Raw genomic sequence first — 19,818 nt, 5'->3', positions numbered from 1 at the left:
CACCAAAAGAAAGCTCTATTTGTGGGGAAAAAAGGACGCCAATTTTGTCTGGGAGCCACGTCGCACGACCGCGCAATTGTCTGTTAAATCAACGCAGTGCCGAATCGCAAAACCTGGCCGGGTCCTTTAGCTGCCTAAAGATCCGGGTCTTAAGTGGTTAAAGCGGAGTTCCGGCCACAATTTCACTTTTTAAATATAAATACCCCTGTAATACACAAGCTTAATGTATTCTAGTAAAGTTAGTCTAAACTAAGGTCCGTTTTGTTAGGTTGTTACAGCATTTAGACACTTTATAAAATAGAAATTGACTGGGGCCATCTTAAGTGTGGGCATCATGAAGCCAGACTGTATGACTTCCTGGATTTCAGCCTTGCAGCTCTCGCACATGCTCAGTGCTGCACAAGCAGTGTAATAGGTTTCAGATCAGGTTTCAGCACCTGTGCTGTCCAAGTCACATGATTCTTCGAGACTGGAAAGTTACACCCACTACATTCCCAGGAGTCTGTGCGGTGTAGGTTAGGAAGCTTAAGCACCTAGGTGCAGGAAGAGGGAAGATTAACTATTCTGCCTAGCAACAACACTTTGAAGGCATCTAAAAAATATTTTTTTTTCTTAAAGGACTAATGACATTTTTTTAAAACTACTGATGTAATGTTATATTTATGTGCCCATGACTAGACTGACATTTACCATAGGAGTCTATGGAAGGGGTGCCCAGCTTTGAAAAAAAAAAAATCGGTGCTCCCCGGCCGTAGGTCCCCCAGACAACAAACGTTGCACTACTTTTTGAAAATCGGTGCAGCGTCTCACCGATTAGGACGGTGCCATTGCCGGCAAATGAATCGGCCGGCTTACGACGACAGAGGTCTCTATGACCGTCGGAGGTCCGGGCGCGACGTTATGACGTCACGCCCGGGTATGCAGAAGTAAACAAAGCCGCAATCGTGGCTGTCGGCATTAGATCGGTGAATTTTTTTTTCACAATCTCATGCTTTCCAGCCTGGAGGAGAGATGTGGGGGGAGGGGAAGGTCTTCTTGACCCCGCATCTTTCCATAAAGAGGAGCTGTCACACTGATTCCTATTACAAGGGATGTTTACATTCCTTGTAACAGGAATGAAAGTGATCAAAAAAATTAAAAAGGTGTAAAAATAAAAAAAAGTTAAATAAAAATGAAATTTAAAAAATGATTTATTTATTTTTAAAACGCCCCTGTCCCCGATAGCTCATTAATGCAAGTCCCGCCCACAAATGTAAACGCCGTTCAAACCCCACATGTGAGGTATCGCCGCGTGCGTTAGAGCGAGAGCAACAATTCTCGTCCTAGACCTCCTCTGTAACTCGAAAATAGTAAACTGTAAAAAAAATTAAATCGTCGTCCACAGAGATTTTTAAGTACCGAAGTTTGGCGCCATTCCATGAGTGTGCGCAATTTTAGAGCGTGACATGTTGGGTATCTATTTACTCGGTGTAACATCATCTTTCATATTATACAAAAAAAATTGGGCTAACTTTAAAACTGTTTTGTTTTTTTTGTAATTCATGAAACCTTTTTTTTCCCCCCAAAAAAGGCGTTTAAAAAATTATAGCGCAAATACCGTGCGAGAAAAAAAAAAAAAGTTGCAATGACCTCCATTTTATTCCCTAGGGTGTCTGCTTAAAAAAATAAAAAAATAAATTATTATATATATATATATACACATATATATATATATATACATATATACATACATACACACACACACACACACACACACACACACACACACACACACACACACACACACACACACACACACACACACACACACACACACACACACACACACACACACACACACACACCCCCCGTATGTATCGGCGTATACCGCGCACTTTTTTGCCCTGAAAATCAGGGCAAAATCGTGGGTGCGCGATATACGCCGATACCCGCGCCGAGTTTGAATACTGCGCCGACATATACCGAGCGCAGTACACTCGTGTATCGTCGGGCAGTCTCGGCTCCTCTCGCGCTGACGTCCTGGACGTACAGGACGTCAGTGCGAGAGTAGCCGAGCCTGCCCGACGATACACGAGTGTACTGCGCTCGGTATATGTCGACGCAGTATTCAAACTCGGCGCGGGGAACGAGCGGGGAGGACGCCGCACCCGACGAAGAGGACACCCGAACCCGATGAGGCCGCCGATGGACGCCGCGCAAGACACCAAAACTAAGTACAAAAAATATTTTTTCCACAGGAATTTCGCCGCAACTTTAGGGGTGCGTGCTATACCCCAATAAATACGAGAGATTATATATATATTGTTTGGGGGTTCTGATTAATTTTGGTGGAGAAGTGGTTAAAGCGCGTTTGATCTCAAAGCTCTGATGGCTGTGATCTGTTTTTTTTTTTCTATGGTTTTACTGTCTTTTCTATGTTTCTAGGCAACTTGGATGTATTCCTTTAAACAAGACAAGAGATATTGACAGAGGCGTACCATCGGCACACAATGCACCGATTCCAAGAGAAAAGGATAAAAGAATATATAAAACCGCTTTCCCGGTGTTGGTTAGTAACCTGCCGGGACTACACCCCAAACAAAACACAGCCCACTGGATAGACAGGTCAGGTTTCAGAGGGATGGGTTCCGTACACAATGGAGATTTGCCTGAAGGGTAAAACCGCACAAAGTACAGGAGACCTCGGAGAAAACGAAAGTGATGTTGGTGCGCCGACAGGTCTCAGATCTCATATTTACATATTTGCCCAGGGAAGCATCGGATGGCGGCGGGAGGGGGGTGGGGGATGTCCCCTCCCGCCGCTATGATCGATCTAGTGGTGCGCAGAATCGCCGCCAGAACAAAATGATATCTGATTGATGCCTCTAGGTCAGGCATGTCCAAAGTCCGGCCCGCGGGCCAAATGCGGCCCCCCTGTTGATTTAATATGGCCCCCTCTGCTGCCATGTCTCCTCGCATCTTCCTCCTGTTATCGCCGCCCCGGCGATGACGTCACTCCTGCGCATGCACGTGGGACGGCAGGTCCCTGCCCATGCGCAAAATCACGGCATTAACCCCAAAAATGCCATTGACAAAAACTGCACTTTCACTGCGCCGTAGACATCAGCGCCTGTAATTTCTGCAAATATCTCCTAAACCTTTTACGTTTGGGAGAGATTTGTTGCACCTACAGGTAAGCCTTAATCTAGGCTCACTTGTAGGTTAAAGTAGGTTAAAGGGGTTTACAACCACTTTAAGTGCCGGTTCACACAGGGGCAACCCAACTTAAAGGGGTTGTAAAGGTAAATGTTTTTTCACCTTAATGCATCCTATGCATTAAGGTGAAAAAACATCCGATGGTACCGCCCCCCCCCCCCGAACCCCCGTTTTACTTACCTGACCCCTCGAAAGTCCCGCGCGCGTCCATGTGATGGTCTTCGGTTCCCAGCCTGGCCGTTGATTGGCTATTCTGGACAAATTTAAAGTAGCGCAGCCATTGGCTGGCGCTGCTGTCAATCATATCGGATGACACGGCGCGCCGGGGGGGCGGGGCCAAGTGATACAGTCGGCGGCTATGCCCGCCGCTGTATCACAGGAGCGCGCTCGCAAAAGCTTTCCACCATGCGAGGTCGCTCGCATGAAGGTAGAAAGCTTTTGCGAGGAGGAGCCGAGACAGCCGCCGAGGGACCCCAGATCACAGGATTAGGGGACACTCTGTGCAAAATGAGCTGCACAGTGGAGGTAAGTATAACATGATTGTTATTTAAAAAAAAAAAAATCTGCCTTTAGTGACCCTTTAACCATTTCCGGACTGCCGCATGTACATTTACGTCGGCAGAATGGCACGGACAGGCACATTGGCGTACCTGTACGTCCCTGCCTAGACGTGGTTCGGGGGTCCGATCGGGACCCCCCCCGGTACATGCGGCGGTTCCCGTGGCTTCAGGAGCGATCCGGGACGAGGGGGCGGCTATTCGTTTATAGCCGCCCCCTCGCGATTGCTCCCCGGAGCTGAAGAACGGGGAGAGCCTTATGTAAACACGGCTTCCCCGTGCTTCACTGTGGCGGCGCATCGATCGTGTGATCCCTTTTATAGGGAGACTCGATCGATGACGTCACACCTACAGCCACACCCCCCTACAGTTGTAAACACACACTAGGTGAACCCTAACTCCTACAGCGCCCCCTGTGGTTAACTCCCAAACTGCAACTGTCATTTTCACAATAAACAATGCAATTTAAATGCATTTTTTGCTGTGAAAATGACAATGGTCCCAAAAAGTGTCCGCCATAATGTCGCAGTCACGAAAAAAAAAAAAAAAACGCTGATCGCCGCCATTAGTAGTAAAAAAAAAAAAAATGGTAATAAAACTATCCCCTATTTTGTAAACGCTATAAATTTTGCGCAAACCAATCGATAAACGCTTATTGCTTAAAAATAGGTAGAAGAAGAATACGTATCGGCCTAAACTGAGGGAAAAAAAATATTATATATATTTTTGGGGGATATTTATTATAGCAAAAAGTAAAAAATATTTTTTTTCAAAATTGTCGCTCTATTTTTGTTTATAGCACAAAAAATAAAAACCGCAGAGGCGATCAAATACCACCAAAAGAAAGCTCTATTTGTGGGGAAAAAGGACGCCAATTTTGTTTGGGAGCCACGTCGCACGACCGTGCAATTGTCAGTTAAAGCGACGCAGTGCCGATTTGCAAAAAGTGCTCTGGTCTTTGACCAGCAATATGCTCCGGGGCTTAAGTGGTTAAAGGGGTTTACAACTACTTTAAGTGCCGGTTCACATAGGGGCAACCCAACTTAAAGCGCGACTTTGCAAGGCGACTTCAGCGCGACTTGGTGCAACTTACAACTCGACTTAAAGTTGCCTCCAGGACAGGCGACTTTGGCTGTGGCCAATCACAGAATAATCAGCTCTGTGAGAGGGAGGGGTTTGCCCGAGTAAACAATTTTCTTTTCCTGTGGAGTTGCTTCAGTTAAGATGGAGATCAGACTTTGGAGGCGACTTCCATTGAAAATCTATGGGTACAAGTCGCCTAGAAGTGGCCTTGAAGTAGTACAGCAGGGATATGCAATTAGTGGACCTCCAGCTGTTGCAGAACTACAAGTCCCATGAGGCATAGCAAGACTCTGACAGCCACAAGCATGACACCCAGAGACAGAGGCATGATGGGACTTGTAGTTTTGCAACAGCTGGAGGTCCGATAATTGCATATCCCTGTAGTACAGGAACCGTTTCTGAAGTCGGAGCGACCTCAGTAGTGTACATTAAGATGGCTCTCATTCACTTCAATGGCATTTCTCATGTCGCGTGACTTGGTGCGACACAAGTCGGATCCCAAGTCGCTGTAGTGTGAACCGGCACTTAGAAGCTGCAGCCCCATCCAGGAGATATCAGTCACTGTCAGTAACGTGTGAATGCAGATGTCCAAAGCTACGCTGTCTGCGCGGTCAGCCATTCGGGTTCCTGTTGTCTCAACTCTATAGGTTCTGGCACACGCATGAGATTCTGCAGACTGAGTGGCATGTACAGGACTTTGGCCCGAAGCCTGGGCAGAGTGTACTAGATTACAGGGGGATTGTTTCATAACATTAGGTCATCAGAGGCCTGCCCCTGGTACAAGGATGATGCCATGACTATGTACAGCCAGGATATACTATTCTTCCTTCCCCTGCCTCTGGAAGTACATTTAACCACATAAGACCCGGAGCCATTATGCAGGTAAAGGACCAGGCCACACACTTTTTGCGATTCGGCACTGCGTCGCTTTAACTGACAATTGGGCGGTCGTGCGACGCGGCTCCCAAACAAAATTGGCGTCCTTTTTGCCACAAATAAAGCTTTCTTTTGGTGGTATTTGATCACCTCTGCGTTTTTTATTTTTTGCTCTATAAACAAAAATAGAGCAAACATTTTGAAAAAAAAATGACAGCGTGCCAGGGATATTTTTGCCGACCCCCCCCCCCCCCAAAAAAAAATGTATATATGTGTGTGTGCACTGGGCCAGATTCATCAATAGATACGACGGCGGATCTCCTGATCCGCCGTGGTATCTGTGAGATCCCACGGTCGGAGCTATGCGACTGATTCATAAGAATCAGTTCTGCATAGATCTCCCTTGGATCCGACTGGTGTAAGTGACTTACACCAGTCGAATCTTAGGCTGTAATCTCCTGCCGGCCGCTAGGTGTCGTCGCTTTTTTTTACACGTCGCATATGCAAATGAGGAGAACCGCCGATTCGCTCTTTTTCAACGTCGTTTGCGTTCGTTTTTTTCCGGCGGATAGCTACCCCTGCTAATATGAGGGGTAGCTAATGTTAAGTATGGCCGACGTTCCCGCGCCGAGTTTTAAATTTTTTACGTCGTTTGTGTAAGTCCGTCGGGAATACGGATGGCCGTAAGTAACCTAGCTGCCGAAAACAATGACGTCCTAGCGACGTCATTTGGAGCATGCGCACTGGGCTTTTTCGCCGGCGGCGCATGCGCAGTTAAATCGGCGCGGGAACGCGCCTGATTTAAATTGTACACTCCCCCTAGCCGCGGAATTTGCATTCCGTCGGGGGGAGTTAGGATCCGACGGTGCAATTTGCGAGGTAAGTGCTTGGTGAATCATGCACTAGCCTCGCTAAATTGCAGCGGCGGATCGTAAAACAGGTAGATCTAGCGGATCTAAAGATCCGCTGATCTACATGAATCTGGCCCAGTGTATTTATTGGCGTATGACACTCACTTTTTTACCCTGAAAATAGAGGGTAAACTGCGCCTGCGTGCCTGAAACTTGCCTCTTAAAGTTAGGGTGTGTTTTATATATATATATATATATATATATATATATATATATATATATATATATATATATATATATACACACACACACACACACACACATATACATTATATATATATATATATATATATATATATATATATATACACACACATATATACACACACATATATACACACATATATATATATATATATATATATATATATTACACACACACACACACACACACACACACATATATATATATACATACATACATACATACATACATACATATACACACACACACACACACACACACACACACACACACACACACACACACACACACACACACACACACACACACACACACACGCTCCGACTTCAGAAAAGGTTCCTGTACTACTTCAAGGCAGCTTGTACCCATTGATTTCAATGGAAGTCGGATCTCTGTCTTAACTGAAGCAACTTTACAGGAAGAGAAAATAGTATGCGGCGCATACTAGCTCATTATGGCTTTTGCCTTTCAGGTGAAAAAAAATAAAAAAAATAATAATCGCGGGTTTACAACCGCTTTAAAGTATTAGGTGTAATAACTGTTTACCATCATGTCATTTTACACTGTAAAAGGGATTGTATTGCCAACATATAGGTAACCCTTCCCCCGGGGGGGGTCACATATTTTTGCTCCACAAACATTGGGTCCTCAAAAATGACATTCCTCTGCCGACATGGAGCTACAAAGCGGTTCTAGTCTGTGGGGCCTCGCAGCTACGTGTTACTTGGGGGTCTCAGATATCGCTGTCACATGAGTTCTCAGCTGTCCGAACGTGTCACACCCGCGTCACTGGCTGGCTGATTAGAAAACAACACGATCACGTGGCTGTACACGGTCTGTGGATTTCGCACGTATCATGTTAAACTTCCTATTCCGATGAATCGCAGACCAAAGAAAAAAAAAAAAAACGAAAAAAAAGTTATGCGGGAAAAGTGACACATTTGCATGCTTTCCGCTACAGATAACACAAAGTGTGAAATAGTGGCAATGAGAGTGGCGGGGCTCTGCGACGGCGGAGTGAAAGCGGAGAGGGAGTTCCAAGTTTAGAAGTCCTGATACCGATAGTGTAACCTTACACAAATGTCACTCCACAGATATAGCCGGCAAGGAGCAAACATTGAGATTGCAGAGCACAGAAAAGCATTTCCTCAGCATTCTGCCCTTGCAAACCTAATGCATATATAGTGAAATAGTGCAGCGCAAACAAACAATAAATTACAATATAAATCAACATAAAAAATGAATTAAAAAAATCCAAAATCATTAAATAAATGATAAAAATAAAAAGTCTAAGTGATTGTGTAAAAAAATAAATCCAGATGAATTTCATTAAACGGTGCGGATGCCAATCAAGTGACCAAAGAAAGATCCTCCACCAAGAGAAACAGATGGCCTCTCACCTCAATCATTCGACCCTCAAGGCCTCCGACGCTGATGAAGTCCCGCCCATGGGACGTAACGTACGAGTGGGAGGAGTTACGTGCTGACGTCACCCGCGATCACCGCTTCTATTGTATGCTGCACACGCTTGTTAGCGTTACCTGTCAATATACCTGCACTCGGTTCTGAGTGCTTATTCTGTGAGTGTTTTTTATCTATTTTAATAAACACCCCTTTGTTGCTACTGAGAGCATTAGATCTCTCTTTTTTTCTTATATGTCCTTATTTGCTGCTATCCTTCTGAGCCTGCGATTGACATCCGGAGTGTCTATTGAGCTGCTGATTGGCAGATTCAGGATTCTTGAGTATATACCATGCTATGTGACTCTTTGAGGGTCGAATGATTGAGGTGAGAGGCCATCTGTTTCTCTTGGTGGAGGATCTTTCTTTGGTCCCTTGATTGCCAGCCGCACCGTTTAATGAAATTCATCTGAATCTTTTTTTCACACAATCACTTAGACTTTTTTTTTATCATTTATTTAATGATTTTGGATTTTTTTTATTCATTTTTTATGTTGATTTATATTGTAATCTATTGTTTGTTTGCACTGCACTATTTCACTATATATGCAATTTTTGGGAATTTTTATTTGAATTTATCCTTGGTGCTGGCTAGCATATTTCTGTGTGTTTTTTGGTATTTTTCCAGCGCTGAATACGTTTCTTCTATTCTTGCAAACCTAATGCCCAGTCTTGGGAAAAACAGAGGGATTTAGTGACAAAACAGCACTATGTGAAGAAATTATATTTTGGGGGGAGGGGGGACAGAGCAGACAAACACTCGGGTCATGAGAACAGCTCGGCGTTATTGCAATGTTTACCTGGAAATATTATGTGGTGTGGTTTTTATGCTTGCTCGCTACTCAATCTTTATACGATGCTGCTGATTAAATGTATGGTAATGTCTAACCCCGGGATAAGCAAACATTGTCTAAATCAGTGGTTCTCAACCTGGGGGGGGGGCGACTCCTCCGGGGGTCGAATAACTATTTGCCAGGGGTCACCAAATCCTGGACTGTCCCTGGAGGCCGCAGCCATCCCCACTTGGTCTCTTCACAGCCGCCCATTCAGTCCACGGGATCAGGGCCGCTGATAGGCCAGCACAACTGGCCCTGTTGTACCGGGCCTGGCCAGCAGAGGGGGCCCGGGGCAACCTGAAGAGATGGCCAATTAATGTAAAATTAAAAAAAATCCACCAGCCATGACCAAACATAGTCTGTCTGACGCCCACCAGAGACAGTGCCACCCATGCTGACAATGGCCATTGACAGCATGGGTGGCACTGTCTCTGCGACAGCACATGCGTTATGGCATTAACGTCATGGGTGGCACTGTCTGCAGCACTTTACGGCACTGGCGGCATGGGCGAGAAAAATAAATATCACTTGTAGACAAACCTGCACTTTGTTTCAAGGCGGGGTCTGGGACGGGGTCATGGGTGGGGCTGAAGGAGGGGGCAGGACCAGGGGTGGAGCTGAAGGGGGGCCCCCCGTCAGGTAGGCAGTACGGGGCCCCATGATTTCTATCAGTGGCCCTGCACGGCATGGCTGGGGCAGAGACTAGAGGTCAGCTGACTGGTGAGGAATGTGAAGTGGGAGGGGCTGGAGGAGACCCCATCTCCTGATTTTGGCATAGGTGTCACAGGGGACAAAGTGAGTAACACTATCTGTGATTATAGGTGCCATTAAAAATCCCCACTACAGTTCTCAGATCAGCAGATGACCTTGATCAAGAGCACCTAAGTTGGCTGATCAGAACTCCACCCGCCCCCCCAAGACTACCACTCACACCCCCTCTCCCCCCACCAAGCTGTAAGAGTAGGAAAAAAGGGAGAATACATGGAAGGGACAAGGAAAAAGGGGGGAGGGGAAGAAAAAAGGAAAGAATAAGAAGAAAGAAGGCTAGATGGGGAAAAAAAACTGCATGTTCAGATATTTAGATGCATAGCAGATCTATTCTTACCTTCTGAGGTCATGTAAACTGGAAATATTATTTATAAAATACTTCCCAACAAAGCAATAAAACTCACCCAGTTGAGAGAGATCCAGCCTCGTCCAATGCATCCCAGTAGGGCAGGTTTTAGAAAGCGTTCGGATTAGCACTCCTCCATACCCATCAAGCGCCCATACGGCATCCGCACAGGCCGACATGTGGACCATCTCTGTCTCTGGGGGAAGCTGGACGGTGGAAGGTCTGTATGGTGCAGTCAGATCACTCAGACAGAAAAGATCTTTCCTGCTCTGACAAATCCAAAGGACGTTTCCTAGAAAGCCAAAAAGTAAAAAAATAAATAAAAATGGTCAAGATAATACAGGAAACGTGATCACATTTGCTGGACACAAAACGGCCCTAGTGTAGTTCAACTTTTTAAACTGTAGTTTATAAAAACCCATGCCAAAAAAAAGTGGGAGGTGTGGTCAAGGGTTATCAATCAAATCAAGTTTTTTTCCCCCACTTTCAGTTCTGGCAACAGGTTTTGGGTTGCATTAAAAAAAATGGAAGCCATTTGACTGTAATTTGACAAACGCGTCTATACTTACCTGCTCTGTGCAATAGAATTGTACCGAGTGGCCACGAACCTCGTTTTTTGGGTCCCCTGACGGCGCTCCTGGCCCCTCCCCCCCCTCAGTCATCGGTCCAGTGCCCCCATGGGAAGCCACTTCTCATGGGGGCACTCACCCGAGCCCTGCTGCTGCGTCCATTGACTCGGCCCCGCCCTCCGCTCTCTCATCACTGATTTTGATTGCCAACGGCTCCAGGTGCTTCCAGCAAAGCCCGAAAGTGAAGGGAGAGAAGAGCTGCATACGTGCACGGTACTGGATTGAATGAGGGCTCAGGTAAGTAAGGGGAGGGGGGATGTTGACGCTTAAATTTTTTTTTTACCTTAATGCAAGGAATGCATTAAAGCTGAGGTTCACCCTAAAAACATGTATTTAACATTCCATTTAGCATAATTCCAACATTTACACTATGCCGTTTATTTATTTCTTTTTGCTGTACATATTGTCTTATTGTTATTTTCCACCCGGCTTCCGGGTTCTCACTCCCGCGGGAGTAGGCGTTCCTATGCAGAGGCTAGATGATTGACGCCTTGTGAAAAACTTCCCCCCCGGCGCATCACCAGTTTTCCCGAAAGTAGCCGAACTGCTAGTCGGCGCTATGCGGCGCCTGCACCTGCCGTGTACAGCTGACTGCGCAGGCGCGGGATAGAGGCGGCTACTTTCGGAAAAAACTGGTGACGTGCCTTATGTACAGTGAAAATGGTGCACTATTTTCACTGTATATTTTATTGAGGTGTTTTTTGAATTTCCCTTTAGTGCTAGCCTGCATATATTTTTTGTATATTTATTTAGTTGTGTGTTTTCCAGCGCTGAATAATTTTCTATTGACGTGCCTTATGTGCCGAGGGGGGGGGGGGGGGGGGGGGTTCACAAGGCGTCAATCATCTATCCTCTGCATAGAAACGCCTACTCCTGCGGGAGTGAGAACACGGAAGCCGGGTGGAAAATAACAATAAGACGGTATGTACAGCAAAAAAAAACAAAAAAACACAAAAAAAACGGCATAGTGTAAATGTTGGAATTATGCTAAATGGAATGTTAAATAAATTTTTTTATGCAAAAGATACATTCATCCATAGCTTTGTAAGATATATTTTTATATGTAAGGTCCCTTTAAACACATTGATCGCCATTTTCTGAGAAGGTAAACGCTGTATTATTTAATACACACCTGTTGTTGTATTACAATCTGCCAGCCACTAGTAGCATATTAAAATAGGATGTACATAGCGTTCAGAGAACACCACTGGCGTACTTCCAGGCTAAAATTGTGTTGCTGCAGCAAATACTAATTTGGGAATCACTGGAAGTCCTGCCAAGGCCAAGGCAGCCCTGTGTTTTCATAGAAGGCTGTATATTATTCCTAGGGAGAGGAAACAGCAGCTGCGACAACCCACAGCGATATACAAGCACAGGTTGTATTTACACACCTTCGCCGCTCGGAGAGGAAGATGCAAAGACATTTAGCCACTTGGTGGTGGAGGCCGTGCCACGTGGTACAATCTGGTGCCAGTAAGTGCCTGCAGTAAGAGAGTCAGGGAAAAAAGTAAACACAGAAGGAAAAAAAGGTTAAAGCAGAACTTCACTCTTTCAATCAACATAGACCATTTCTAATCCTTATGCTCTTAGTATTAGTAAATAAAAAAGGTGTGTGTGTGTGTATATATATATATATATATATATATATATATATATATATATATATATATATATATATATATATATATACACACATACACACACACATACATACATACACACATTTGTGTTTTTTTTTATATGAAGACATTTTTTTTTTTATTGAATATGTTTTATAGTGAAGTAAAAACAGTGTGGTGTTTTTTTATTTATTTTTTTTGTTTGGTGTTTTTTTGTGTTATAGCGCAAAAAAAAAAAAACACAGATGTGATCAGAAAAAGAAAGTATGTATGTATGTATGTATATTTATTTTTTATTCCCCCCCCCCACAAATCAAGCTTTCTTTTGGTGGTATCTGACCACATCTGTGTTTTTTTGTTTGTTTTGCGCTATAAAACAAAAAAAACACAAAACAAAAATAAATAAATAAAAAAACACCACACAATTTTTTTTTACTTTCCACTATAAAACATATTCAATACAAAAAACAAACAAATACAAATTTCTTCATACAATTTAGGCCAATATGTAGAGGTCGGCCAATATTTAGCCTTTTTAAAGAAATCGGCCGATTATTAAGTAAAAAAAGGCCGATTGTAAAGGGATCTGAGGCAGGGGCATGCTGGGGGGGAAATCGAAAGCCGGCTGTAAAGGATGGTGAAGGAGATATACGCCAGCAAGAACAGTTGAACCAATCAGCAGATAAGTGGTTAAGGCATCACTTAAGGACCCATTCACGCCGATATACGTCGGCACAATCGCACGGCTGGGCACATCCACGTACATGTACGTGGCTCTTTAAGCCCAGCCGTGGGGTCGCGCGCGTGCACGCAACCCGGTCCGAAGCTCCATGGCCGCGGGACTCGCGGACCCGATTGCCGCTGGAGTCCCGCGATCGGTCCCCAGAGCTGAAGAACGGGAAGAGCCGTGTGTAAACACAGCTTCCCCATTCTTCACTGTGGCGCTGACATCGATCGTGTGTTCCTTTTTATAGGGAAACACAATCGATGACGTCACACCTACAGCCACACCCCCCCAACAGTTAGAAACACATATGAGGTCACACTTAACCCCATCAGCGCCCCCTTGTGGTTAACTCCCAAACTGCAACTGTCATTTTCACATTAAACAATGCATTTTATGCTGTGAAAATGACAATGGTCCCAAAAATGTGTCAAAATTGTCCGCCATAATGTCGCAGTCATGAAAAAAAAAAAAAATTCGCTGATCGCCGCCATTAGTAGTAAAAAAAAAAAAAAAAATCAATAAAAATGCAATAAAACTATCCCCTATTTTGTAAACGCTATAAATTTTGCGCAAACCAATCAATAAACGCTTATTGCGATTTTTTTTTAACCAAAAATAGGTAGAAGAATACGTATCAGCCTAAACTGAGGAAAAAATAATAATATTTTATATATTTTTGGGGGATATTTATTATAGAAAAAAGTAAAAAATATTGCATTTTTTTCAAAATTGTCGCTCTATTTTTGTTTATAGCGCAAAAAAATAAAAACCACAGAGGTGATCAAATACCACCAAAAGAAAGCTCTATTTGTGGGGAAAAAAGGACGCCAATTTTGTTTGGGAGCCACGTCGCACGACCACGCAATTGTCTGTTAAAGCGACGCAGTGCCGAATCGCAAAACCTGGCCGGGTCCTTTAGCTGCCTAAAGGTCCGGGTGGTTAATAAAAAAATAAAAAAAATACTCCTGCTGGACTGCAGCGTGACATTACCAACTCACCTATAAGATTTCCCTTTGCCACGTGAAACTCGTTTTTCCCGGAGGTGATCCACACCCCACTGCTGTTAACCCCTAGGAGGCTGGGCTGACACTGCGACTGCTGAGACCAGACCATCATGCGGAGTTTGTCGGCCATCTTTTCAACGGGGACCTGGGCAACTGTAGCAACCGTCTGCGTGGCCTGGATGAGGGTCTGGAACAAGGTGTAATGGTCAAAGACGACGTAATCTGTGATGCTGACCTGAAAAATGTCACCAGTATTAATAAAAATTACCCTTCATGCGCTGTATACAGAAAAGAAACTCCACCACAGATCATTCCTATATATGAACACAAAAAATTGTCTTTTCTCCTTTGAATTATTTTTGTGACTTTATCTACAGTCATCTCTGCTCCTATTAACTTCTTCAGACCCGCGCTATAGTCAAATGACGGCTACAGCGCGGACCTGAAAATCCAAGTGAACGTCAATTGACGTCCGCCCCTTAGGGCGTTCCCCGCGTGTGCTCCAGAGCGCGCAGCGGGGAAACTCTGTGTTGGCCGTGTCCCTTGGACACAGCCAATCACAAATCGCCACGAATGGCCAATCAGAGTGGCCGTTTGCGATGCGATCTGTGCGGCCAATGAGAGATGATCTCATATGTAAACATATGAGATCATCTCTCATTGCCGTTTTACACAGAGACAGCGGTGCTGTCTCTGGAAAGGAGACCGATCTGTGTCCCTTGTACATAGAGACATAGATCGGTCACCTCCCCCAGTCACCCCCCTTCACCTACAGTTAGAACACTAATTAGGATACACATTTAACCCCTTCCTCACCCCCTAGTGTTAACCCCTTTAATGCCAGTCACATTTATACAGTAATTAGTGCATATTTATAGCACTGATCGCAGTATAAATGTGAATGGCGCCAAAAATTTGTCAAAAGTGTCCAATGTGTCCGCCATAACGTCGCAGTCCCAATAAAAAAATCGCAGATCGCCGCCATTACTAGTAAAAAAAAAAAAAAAATCATAATTCTGTTCCCCATTTTGTAGGCGCTATAACTTTTGCGCAAACCAGTCGCTTATTTCGATTTTTTTTTTTACAAAAATACGTTGAAAAATACGTATCGGCCTAAACTGAGAAAAAAAATATATTTTTTTAAAAAAAAAATTGGGATATTTATTATAGCAACAAGTAAAAAATATATATATTTTTTTAAATTGTCGCTCTTTTTTTGTTTATAGCGCAAAAAATAAAAACTGCAGAGGTGATCAAATACCACCAAAATAAAGCTCTATTTGTGGGGAAAATAGGACGTCAATTTTGTTTGGGAGCCACGTCGCACGACCGCGCAATTGTCAGTTAAAGCGACGCAGTACCGGAAGCTGAAATTTCACCTGGGCACGAAGGGGGTTTATGTGCCCAGTAAGCAAGTGGTTAAAATCCCAACCCTTTTTGAGTTTTTTTCAATTGTTTAGGAGAGAGAGATAAAAAAAGGGAAAGAGATAAAATGCCTACTTGCCACCAATGGTCATCTTCTCCTTGTGGCTTCTTAGGCGTCACTCCGGTCCTGAACCACAGATTACCGCCGGCATCCAGGGCCCAAACCGTTTCTTGGTCACCCAGCGTCACACACACCGGTTCTAGAGCTTGTCTTTCGCTGCAAAAACATAAATAAAAATAAAATAAAAAAATGTAGATAATGTCATTGGGTGAAACCAGGAAAAGACCACCACTTTTCTAATGAATAATAAATCAGATAAAACGAGGAGGATTTTAAAAAGGTGAACCATCTCTCCAAAAATTCTCACAGCCACAGATATATATATTAAAATAAAGAAAATTAATTTACAGTAAAACCTTGGTTTGAGAGCGTTTTAATACATTTTGCCTTGATATACAAGCGATGTCTTGATATAAGAGTAGCGTCATGTTACAACCGAGTATAAAAGAGAAGAAAGGCGCCTCTAAGTGTAGCAATATGGTTACATTTAACCACTTAAGCCCCGGACCTTTAGGCAGCGAAATGCCCAGGCCAGGTTTTGCGATTCGGCACTGCGTCGCTTTAACTGACAATTGCGCGGTCGTGCGACATGGCTCCCAAACAAAATTGACGTTCTTTTTTCCCCACAAATAGAGCTTTCTTTTGGTGGTATTTGATCACCTCTGCGGTTTTTATTTTTTGCGCTATAAACAAAAATAGAGCGACAATTTTGAAAAAAATTCTATATTTTTTACTTTTTTCTATAATAAATATCCCCAAAAAATATATATAAAAACATTTTTTTCCTCAGTTTAGGCCGATACGTATTCTTCTACATATTTTTGGTAAAAAAAAAAAAAAATCGCAATAAGCGTTTATCGATTGGTTTGCGCAAAATTTATAGCGTTTACAAAATAGGGGATAGTTATTATTTTTTTTTATTTTTTTACTACTGGCGGCGATCAGCGATTTTTTTCGTGACTGCGACATTATGGCGGCCACTTCGGACAATTTTGACACATTTTTGGGACCATTGTCATTTCACAGCAAAAAATGCCTTTCAATTGCATTGTTTAATGTGAAAATGACAGTTGCAGTTTGGGAGTTAACCACAAGGGGCGCTGTAGGAGTTAGGGTTCACCTAGTGTGTGTTTACAACTGTAGGGGGGTGTGGCTGTAGGTCTGACGTCATCGATCGAGTCTCCCTATAAAAGGGATCACTCGATCGATGCAGCCGCCACAGTGAAGCACGGGGAAGACATGTTTACACACGGCTCTTCCCTGTTCTTCAGCTCCGGGGACCGATCGCGACGGGGCGGCTAGAAACGAATAGCCGCGCCCTCGTCCCGGATCACTCCCCGCGGTTACCGACCGCCGCATGTACCGGGGGGGGGGGGGTCCCGATCGGACCCCTGACCCGCGGAAAGGCGGGGACGTACATGTACTCCCATATGCCTGTATGTGCCATTCTGTGGACGTATATGTACATGCGGCGGGCGTTAACCGGTTAATGAAGGGACAACATTTAGCAACTTATTGCTACACTTAGAGGCGCCTCTCTTCTCTTTTATACTCTGTAAAAAAAAAATGCTTTGATATACAAGTGCTTTGGATTACAAGCATGTTTCTGGAACGAATTATGCTCTCAAACCAAGGTTTTACTGTATATAGTTGTGACTGGGAGAATTTATTTATTTTTTCTGGAGAGAGCATCCACTTTTAACCACTTGCCGACCCTCTCACGCCGTTATAAGTCAGCAGAATGGCTCTACTGTGCAAATTGACGTACCTGTACATCAGTCCGCAAAAGCAGGATAGCAGGCGCGGGTGATCGCCGTCATGTTTCATTAAAGCGGAGTTCCACCTAAAAATGGAACTTCCGCTTAATCCACTCCTTCCCCCCTTAAATGCCACATTTAGCATGTAATATTTTTTGGGGGGGGGGGAGTGGGGGGGTCAGGAGGAGTGGGACTTCCTGTCCCACTTCCTCCTTCCGCCGAGGGGCTTAATCGAATAGCTTAATCGCCTTATTGCAGCCCCTCCCTGTAGGCGAGCGCCTGTCCAATCGGACGGCGAAAGCTGTCACTGCCGGGTGCCCACACTAGGAATGAATACGCTGGCTGGCGAGGGGGGTGCGAGGAGCGGAGCTCCGGCCGGTGCGTCGCTGGAACCGTGGAGCAGGTAAGTGTGTTGATTAAAAGCCAGCAGCTACACTTTTTGTAGCTGCTGACTTTTAATAAACTTTAAAAAAGGCTGGAACACCCCTTTAAGTATGCCCATCCCCCCCCTACAGTTAGAACACGCTGAGGGAACACACTTAACCCCTTGCTCACCCCCTAGTGTTAACCCCTTCCCTGTCATTGTCATTTACATTGATCAGTGCTAAAAATAAAAAAAAATGCACTGATCAATGTAATAATGTCACTGGTCCCCCAAAAAGTGTCATTTGGGGTCAGATTTGTCTGCTGCAGTGTCGCAGTCCGGCAAAAAAAAAAAAAAAAAAAAAGATCGCCGCCATTATCAGAAAAAAAAAAAAGTCCTCAAATCCACCCCGTAGTTTTGTAGACGCGATAACTTTTGCGCAAACCAATCAATATACGCCTATTGCGATTTTTTTCCCTAAAAATACCACCAAAAGATAGCTCTATTTGTGAGGGGGGGGGGGGGGGGGGGGGGAACAACGCAAATTTTGTTTGGGTTCAGCATCGCATGACCGCGCAATTACCAGTTAAAGCAGCGCAATGCTAAATTGTAAAAAGTCCTCTGGTCAGGAAGGGGGTAAAAGCTAACGGGGCGGAAGTGGTTAAAATTCCACTTTATTCATCTCCTCGGTTTATCAGGGGTTAATTTTGACTGCGGAAAGGGGTTTTCAGCCAATACAAATAGAGCGATGAGGTATCTGCGTGGTCCTCACACACAAAAGCCACACTTAAAAAAGGGGCCCCAACCAAGTGCTGAGTACATATGCACAAGTCACTGCTGTCAGTCCAGGCACCGCGTCATCACGACCATCCGGCTCAGACTCTCAGTGAGCCGCTGAGACCCTGAACCGGCCGCCCCCCCCGCCTCCTCCACAGCCCTCCAATGAACGAGGAGGGAGCAGAGAGCTGTGACTTACAGTCTACAACTTTCTGCTCTGGGAGCTCTGAAAAACCAAGCAATGGGCGGCGTTTGATCGCTCGGTTCTCAGTGCAGAGGCACTGGGGGACAGACGCAGCATTGGACTGATGCTGCATCCACCGAGGCAAGTACTGTTCCTAAAAAATAAATACCCTATATACTCGAGTATAAGCCAAGTTTTTAGGGCTGAAAATACCCCCCTCGGCTTATACTCGAGTCAGTGTACCTGAAGGGCTGCGAGCGTCCATTGTTTAAAAGTCGCGGCTTCCCCCTGGTCCCTTCCGTGATAGGCGTTTCCAAGCAGACACTGTGTTCAGTGTTCCGCCAATCACAGATGTCCTCTCATCCTCGGACTCGGTTTCCCAGCAGACACTGTGTTCAGTGTTCCGCCAATCACGGATGTCCTCTCATCCTCGGACTCGGTTTCCCAGCAGACACTGTGTTCAGTGTTCCGCCAATCACGGATGTCCTCTCATCCTCGGACTCGGTTTCCCAGCAGACACTGTGTTCAGTGTTCCGCTTATCACGGACGTCTTTTCATCCTCGGACAAGAGAACGTCCGTCATAGGCAGAACACTGTCCGAGACCAAGGATGAGAAGACGTCCGTGATAGGCCGCTGGGAAACGCCCATCACGGAACTGGACCAGGAGGAGACCACGACTTTTAAACAATGAATGGACGCTCACACAGCCTGTAAAAATTTCAGGTACACTGACTCGGGCACAGCGAGGTGGCAATTCGGCACAGCGAGGTGGCAATTCGGCACAGCGAGGTGGCAATTCGGCACAGCGAGGTGGCAATTCAGCACAGCGAGGTGGCAATTCAGCACAGCGAGGTGGCAATTCAGCACAGCGAGGTGGCAATTCAGCACAGCGAGGTGGCAATTCAGCACAGCGAGGTGGCAATTCAGCACAGCGAGGTGGCAATTCAGCACAGCGAGGTGGCAATTCAGCACAGCGAGGTGGCAATTCAGCACAGCGAGGTGGCAATTCAGCACAGCGAGGTGAGGCAATGG

At 45.0% G+C, this 19,818-nt stretch overlaps 1 protein-coding gene across 2 annotated transcripts in view; it reads right to left on the bottom strand.

Moving 5' to 3' along the window:
* The window catches only part of TECPR2 (tectonin beta-propeller repeat containing 2), a 74,136-nt gene that overhangs the window by 17,525 nt on the left and 36,793 nt on the right, over positions 1 to 19,818 (bottom strand). The window contains exons 13-16 of one of the 2 annotated variants that reach the window (XM_040332996.1): positions 15,718 to 15,859; positions 14,212 to 14,404; positions 12,259 to 12,348; positions 10,297 to 10,530 (exon numbers count right to left, since the gene is read on the bottom strand). In XM_040332996.1, coding sequence (XP_040188930.1) covers positions 10,297 to 10,530; positions 12,259 to 12,348; positions 14,212 to 14,404; positions 15,718 to 15,859 — 659 coding nt within the window. Of the gene's footprint in view, positions 1 to 10,296; positions 10,531 to 12,258; positions 12,349 to 14,211; positions 14,453 to 15,717; positions 15,860 to 19,818 lie in introns of both variants that reach the window. The other variant, XM_040332995.1, reaches the window with a different exon arrangement.

The sequence above is a fragment of the Rana temporaria genome, chromosome 13, assembly GCF_905171775.1.
Source record: "Rana temporaria chromosome 13, aRanTem1.1, whole genome shotgun sequence".
NCBI classification, from domain to species: Eukaryota; Metazoa; Chordata; class Amphibia; order Anura; family Ranidae; genus Rana; species Rana temporaria.
The sequence above is the reverse complement of the archived record's forward strand: the minus strand, read 5'-3'. Positions and strand labels throughout refer to the sequence as shown.